The sequence below is a fragment of the Plasmodium vivax genome, genomic scaffold (assembly GCF_000002415.2).
Source record: "Plasmodium vivax scf_6625 genomic scaffold, whole genome shotgun sequence".
Lineage (NCBI taxonomy): Eukaryota > Apicomplexa > Aconoidasida > Haemosporida > Plasmodiidae > Plasmodium > Plasmodium vivax.
The window spans coordinates 1-7,620 of NW_001850242.1; the positions used below are offsets into that span (position 1 = coordinate 1).

A 7,620-nucleotide genomic window follows, 5' to 3' on the forward strand; every position below is an offset into this window, starting at 1 on the left:
TGGAGAAAAAAATTATTTACGATTTATATAAATGAATATGTTAAAAATTGACACATTTTCCTAAAATAAATTTGCTATTACTCCATATATTAAAATGTTAATAAGCCCTGAAATTTTTTATTTTTTTTTAAATTTTTTCTGTGATACATATCCTTCATTTTACATATATATGTTATTCGGAATAAAATAAATAATTTATGTATTCCTTATTTTTTTGAATTACGTTTTTTCCTTTAGTAAATATCAGTAACATAAATTGTTTTTATCATTATGTATTTCCTTATTATAATTAATGTACTGCTGTTCATTTTTCATTATTTTTTCATATGATAAAATAATTTATAATTTTTTAAATATATATATATTAAAAATTATCCAAATAAAAAAGTGAACTTTTGATATTTTTAAATTCATATGCTTGAGAATTTATTCTTCCCCTAAATTTTTGTTAAAGGGAAAATACTACATTTCCACAAAATAATAGAAAACACAAACAATTAAACTTTTATTATAATATTATCATTTGCGGTTATCCAATAAATAACTCTATAATTCAATTTTCTTATTAAAAATATAGGAAAAGGAAATATTTTTTAGTCATTTAAAATAAATGAAAACATAATGTAACAATTCAAATATGGCGAAATGCCATGAATAATTTTTTTAAAATTCTTGAGCATTGAAATAATAAGTAAAGGAAAATAGTATTAACACCATATCCTTATTTTTGTTTATATTTACAATATAATGGGTGTCATGATCTTTTTCTTTTTGGACACCAAATGATAATACTTTTATATTTCATATTTTTAATAAATTCCATACTTACTCTTGTTTCTTGGTATATTATGTATTACACACATATATATATCATATAATCATCTAAAGGTAATCAATATGACAAATATATCCTTAGTTGTAATACAAATTATATTTCACTTATTCACATTAAATGATTGCATGGGTATCTCTAGCATGTTTTATCCTGCATAAAATGAGTTTATCTTAAAAATAGGCAATTTGACATTAAAAAAATATATATTTACTTATTTCAATAACAAACGGCAAATATATAGTAATCATTTTAACAAATCAGTAAAATGGTTATACAAAAAAAAAAAAACATTTTTTAAAACAAATAACATAACGAAAAAAACTAGTATTAATTCTTAATTTATATATTATACAGACATAAGAAAATATATGAAAGTACATATTAAAATTCCATAGTGTCTTATGCTAGTTAAATATAATAATTATCATAGTCTTAAAAAGTTTATATAAAATGCCACATTATTGTCTAACATATTTTAATTAATTTTCTATATGTATATTATCCAGTTAAAAGATTTATATCATTCATTTAATGTTTTTTACATCTTCCAATGAATTTTTTTTATTAAACGATATCTTTACATATAAAATGGATGTATTTTTATTTTAAAACATTTATTACATTTTCTTTTTAATCATTATAATATTGTGGATACTTAAATAATACTTAAATCAAGAACATACTCCTTTATTTAAAAAAATTATTTTTTAAAAATTTGTATTACTTGCATAATTTAATATCTTCCAAATATTCTCAGGATAGGTAAAACATTTGGATGATTTTTAAATTGCATAAGAACTAGTACAATTTCTATGTATATCATCGTTTTCGTTTTACTATATCTAATAATAATAACTACAAAAAAACGTTCACTATTATTTCCTATTATAATAACTACTATATAGGTTTTCACCTTATATACATAATTAATAATATGAGTCTTGGTCAGGGTGATAATTCAAATATAATCGATCCGTTTCAGAATCTAAAAACGTTTCCTCAGAACCATACATTGTTAACTCTTTTTCATACTCTTCGTAGTAATTATGCTCAAATATCTTTCCCTTTTTCTTTTTTTTTTTTCGATAACTTGATTCTAATCGAGAAGACTAATACAAAAAAGAAAATAAAACGTATAAAAATATATTTATGTTGAAACTATAGATGTTAACATATAATATATTTTAGCTACTAACACAATATTCATATGTCATAAAGCATAATGTGCAATTACCCTGTTGTAGTAGAAAAGGAAGAAAATTGTTCCAAGTACTGCAATGGCCATGATGACGTTACGAAAAAAATTTGAGTCCAACTCTTCATGTGTAGTTCCTAATGTATTAGTGGAATCCGTAATTGTTAGAGGAATTGCGTTGCTTGCATGCTCTGTATTATGAGATGATATCGCACGGACACCCTGTTCAACGCTCTCTACTGGATGTGTACCTAAAGCTTCTTCATGTTGCATAGTACTTGTCATTTCAGTTACTGCCGCTTCTGTTGTTACCTCTTCAACTGTTAACCCTTCAGCTGTTTCCTCTTCATTTGCTTCCTCTTCAGTTGCTTCATTTTTAGTTGATTCATCTTCAGATACTTTTTCTTTAGGTTTTACCGCTAGGGGGGTTGCTGCTACAGGTTTTGCCCTTTCAGATTCTGCCACTACGGGTCCTGCTACTGGTGGTTTTATCGCAGCAGGTTTTGCCGCTACGGGTTTTGCCACTTGAGATTCTGCCGTTGCAGGGTTTACCGTTTCAGGTTTTGCCGCTACAGGTTTTTCTGCTGGTGGTTTTTCCCCTACGTTTTTTTCAAGTGCAGCTTTTTCTTCTCTAGATTCTAATCCACCAGGTTTAGACCCTACAGATTCGGGTACTGTTTGTTTTACGACTACATTTTTTTCTGGTGCAGATTGTGCTGCGGAATCTGCTGCTTTTTCCTTAGGTACTTCTGTAGCTACTAACTTTTCCTTTGTTTCTTTTCCTGTTGTTACTGCAGCTACTTCATCTTCCTTTGCCTTCTTTACTCGTTCTTCCCCTCCACTTCCTGGCGCTTTACGAACTTCTACTGCACCCCCTTCACGTGGCACCTCCGGTTCTTTACCTAATGACTGAAGTTCTTTTTGTAATTTTATTAATAAATTTTTCGGATTATACATATTTTCACATTTAAAATAGGATTCACAAAATCCTTCTTCATCCAATTCGTCATCCTCACAACAATTTTCTACTTTTGTGTCATATAAAGTTTTAATATAAGTAACATAATTCACATATTTTTCGCACTTAGACTTATCAGAATCGTTGCATTTAATTTTTTCGTAATTTTCAAAATAATCGTGCAAGTCTTTTTCTTCTTTCCACCCTTCCGGATTGCCAAAAGTATTGCCGTTACATGATGATACCTTTATATGCTGTAAAATAGCTAATGACGCAAAATTAAAAAGATTTTGAGAAACATTGTCTTTTTCACCTTTAGCATTTCCTTTATAATATTTTTTCCCAATATTATCGTATAACCAGTGATTAAAGTAATAACAACCATATTTACGTTTTTGCTTATCATTTTCATCCTTTAATATTGATAAATTCTTTGCTATTTTATTACAAAATGTTTTATCCACTTCATCTGTACTTCCTAAGTTTTCTTTACAGTATTTATTACCATCCCCACTAATGACCACATTATCCAGCTCTGTATATTTTTTATACGAAGGCAAATCTGGTAAGTGTTTTTCCTATTAAGTAGATAAAATAAATAAATGTTATTACGTAAATAGAAGATCTCATAAAAGGAAAGTTATTTTATAAGTCTTAGAAAGATGTAGAATATTCAAATAATAAGCCATTTGTATAATAAAAATATAAATGTACCCAATTATTTGCTTCGGAAAGTGCCATCTTGATAAATCATGTATTAACTCTATGTAATAATGAGACTCATAATTATTTATGGACATAGGAAACGTTAATATGCTTGATCTATTGATATATTTTGCATTACTCTATATTAATTTTTAAAATAATACGTGTTTTCTAATTTAATATGCTCCCATATTTTTATTTTTGATCAAGCTTTATTGCATCTTACTATGATTATACAAAATTGACCTTCCTAATTATGCATAATATTCACAGAAAATAGAAAAAATATAATACCATACAAAGCATAATATTGTAAACAAATTATTTTTTTGGAAATTTTGATGCATTAAAACAAAATATAGTAAATGCGCATTGCCATGCGAAATAGAACATATAGCATTAAATCGTCACAATATCAAACTAAAATTTGCATTGAAGCTGTTATGTTAACTAAACCCCATTTACTTAATAATTGTTGTGTACAAGAAAATCCCCTTTTTGCATAATTAAATATTTATTTAATTTTATAAAAATATATGAAGATAACAATGCTTTTTTCGCTACAAAGAATATCGTTTTTAATTATTTTGTTGGTGTTCCTTTAACAAATTATAAGGGGTACTTAATTTACGCTTAAATTCTATAAAATATGCCTTTAGCATATTATAAAAATTATCCTAAAAATACACTTTCTTGCAAAATTGGCATCTAAAAAATGTTATATAATTGATGTTTCTGAACTCTTAATTTTTTATACTAAAATACTACTTTTTAGTGATTCTAATGTGTTTTTTCAAAAAAAATGTTGCAGGAAAAATAATAGAAAAAAAGGGAAAAATTCAAATTTTTATGCCACTGTTTGAATATTTATCTCGCACAAAATGTTGAACAAAATTATATTTATAAGCATTCACATTTCCTGGTATTTTTTGGTTTATGTATATTTATTTATGCTTAAACAAATTTGTATGTTTACATAGAAATATTTGGCCCTATTTACTAATTTTTCTCTTCTTTTTAGCATTTCAAATATCATTGTTTTTTATTCTGATATATGCTAAACTCTTTTAAACATTGTACTATAAACTTAAATAATTACTTCAATAGTTGTCAGTTAGTGTTATATATTTTTTAAACTATATTCTATATTAATACAAATGTTCCTTTCATAAAATGTTTGCAATGATTGCAAAGATATGTGAACTTAAACGTGTATGTAATAAATAAGCTACTAAAAAATTTAGTTAGACTTATACATACGAGAAAAACATATACTATTAATTTTAAAGCAAACGAGTTTGCAATTCGTTTTATTTACTAAAGTAGACATTTTAATGGGAAAGTCATATTCGAAATATTAAACCTACTTATAATTCACAAATTATTCGTTACTTATATTTTTATGTGTAACACTACAAAACTAAAAAGCCAATAGCTGTAATAACAACAGCAGAACCATGCATAACCACTAAATTTTCTATTTGGAAATGATATAAAACTGCAAAACCTTTTACGAATAATCTATTACTTCATAACCAAGCAATAAAAGTAAATATAGATAATAATAAACACATTTGTTTTAGCATTAAAATAAAAAAATAAATATGCACATATTCAGTTAACAATTTCCAGAACAAGTGTTATGTCATTTTTTTTGCTAATTTGAACATACTATTTATCATTCGTTATTTTATTTTTTTTCTTGAAATATATGAAAATTATCTATTCATATTTTATCATTAATTAATTTACAGACTTCATGTTTGAACATGTTGCCAGTTATAATACATTTGTTTATTGCAAAAAAATGTGTAAAAACACTTTAAACCTATATTACACATCTCAATTATTTTACAGTTACTTTTATAATAAGTATTTATATTCAAATTTTATTATATAAATTATTAATATGCTAATTTTTAAGGCATATTATTGATACGTTATAACACATTTAATTATAATATCTATTACTATAACTATTTATACATGCCGAATAGTTATAATCTAAGATCATAATATGAAAAAAGTAAGTCGCACGTTGCAAACATATCTATATTTAGACATAAATTATTTTCCAAAATTATTTATTTTAATTAAGAATAGAGAAAAACTGCGTAATACAAAATTATGAGTTGGCACTTTGGAAGACCTAATCCTGTATTGGAGCAGTTCAAAAACATCAAAAAACGCCAATGCACAGATAAGTATTTTGCAGCTTTAAATGAAATTGAGCAACAAATTGATAAAGCTGTTAAAATACCACCTAATAAATTATACAATTCATGGAATAACATAAGTAATCTTATAAATAACAAAAATGGTGAATTAAAGGAATGTTATGAAAAACAATATATACCACGTCATTTAAATAAGGAGGACAAAATAATTAATTTTAGTAAAAGATGTACAAAAGGTGGTAAATGTAATAATGGAAATATTCAAGTTAAAAAACCTCCTGTGCCAAAAACAGGTAAAAAAGAAACTTGTGAAAGAGGAACGAATTGTGAAAATCAAATACCATCAGCAGGAACAGAACAAATCACGTCAAAAACAAGAACTGCAGAAAGAAACTCTATAACAGTAAGTTCGCCCGGACCGGATCCCAAAAGTCAAGTTCAAAAAGGTACTGCTGGACAAGAATCAAAAAACGCCGATGTAAGTACACAGCCACAACAAAGCATTTCTAATACTGCTCCAACTATAGTATCTGAAGTTGAAGTACCTGCACAAAGTGTTAATCTAGATTCTAGCACCTCTGAAGAAAATCAGGCTAAGACACAACCTCTGAGTGTCTCAAAACCTGAAGAAAACGTACTAGTAACTGCTGCAAGGGATAATCCCGTAGAATCAATCACTAACGGGGAATTAGATAGGGGTAATTCTTCTGAAGTAAGTGATTCAGATAAAAATATTGTACCAAGTAAATTACTTGGCAATCAAACACCAAGTGATAATCCACATGATCAGACAAATACTGATGGTAAGCTCAATCTAGGCATAAATTTTGCTAGTCAAACCAATGCTCATCATAATGTTGATACTGCAATTGTTGCTGAAGATGTTCCTCCTCATGGAAATACTGGTGAAAGAGGTCCTATGGATGCGTCAGCTAAAGGTATGGTTCTAGATGATGTAAGCAACATAATACAACATAGAGGTGAAACTACCACTAGCATTAAACATCTTTCTGGAGGATGTGATAATACCAGTATGGCATATGCTGATAATGAAAATTCCCCAGTTAGAACTCTTTGTAATGAAGGAACTAGTGATCAAGTAGATCTGAGTAAAAACACTTTCTAGTATAGGAGAAGATGTTGAATCATTTAATGATGATAATAATATACTAGACACACTTAAAGAATTTTTCGTTGCAATACCAAATAAAGATCATATCATACAGGCTTCAGCACCTATGGGAATTGTTATGTTATTGGGCCTTCTTTTTAAAGTAAACTAAAATTTATTTGCATTGAAAAAACTATTCATATTTTTTTTAATTATATACAATAATTAAATTGTAATTTTCCCAATTATTTTTATAGTTCACTCCTTTGTGGAGGGTTCTTACTAAAAAGAATAGGAAAAAAGGAGCAGGTATCATTGAAGAATTGAATAGTGTAGTACAAGAACCTTCAATTATGGATGAAGAAAGGAGTATCCCATTTTCATATGGTTCTTTCGAATATTCATCATAGTAATGACTGTGAATATTGATTAATTGTTCAGTCATATATAAGGATAAGAGTTAAAAATAAGGTAAATTAATATTTTTTTTGTTAATTCATTTTTAATCATTTTTTTGGTTTAAAGTGATTTTGAAAAGTTGTTATGATATTGTAAAATATATATAATAACGAACATTTTATATGCAAATAAGGGTTACTCTAATATATTAGGAATAAACAAATGTATAGTATCATATAT

General features: G+C 26.7%; 2 protein-coding genes across 2 annotated transcripts; one reads left to right on the plus strand and one right to left on the minus strand.

Annotated features, from left to right (window-relative positions):
• Positions 1-1,761: 1,761 nt before the first annotated feature.
• On the minus strand, positions 1,762-3,729 carry PVX_017140 (variable surface protein Vir12-like; the record flags this gene model as incomplete). Its single annotated transcript, XM_001612504.1, has 3 exons — positions 1,762-1,944; positions 2,070-3,566; positions 3,703-3,729. 3 exons carry the CDS (start codon positions 3,727-3,729, stop codon positions 1,762-1,764), a joined length of 1,707 nt encoding a protein of 568 aa, XP_001612554.1.
• A 2,091-nt stretch (positions 3,730-5,820) lies between these two features.
• On the plus strand, positions 5,821-7,391 carry PVX_017145 (variable surface protein Vir18, putative; the record flags this gene model as incomplete). The annotated part of the gene is made up of 3 exons (XM_001612505.1): positions 5,821-6,961; positions 7,002-7,144; positions 7,239-7,391. 3 exons carry the CDS (start codon positions 5,821-5,823, stop codon positions 7,389-7,391), a joined length of 1,437 nt encoding a protein of 478 aa, XP_001612555.1.
• Positions 7,392-7,620: the final 229 nt, after the last annotated feature.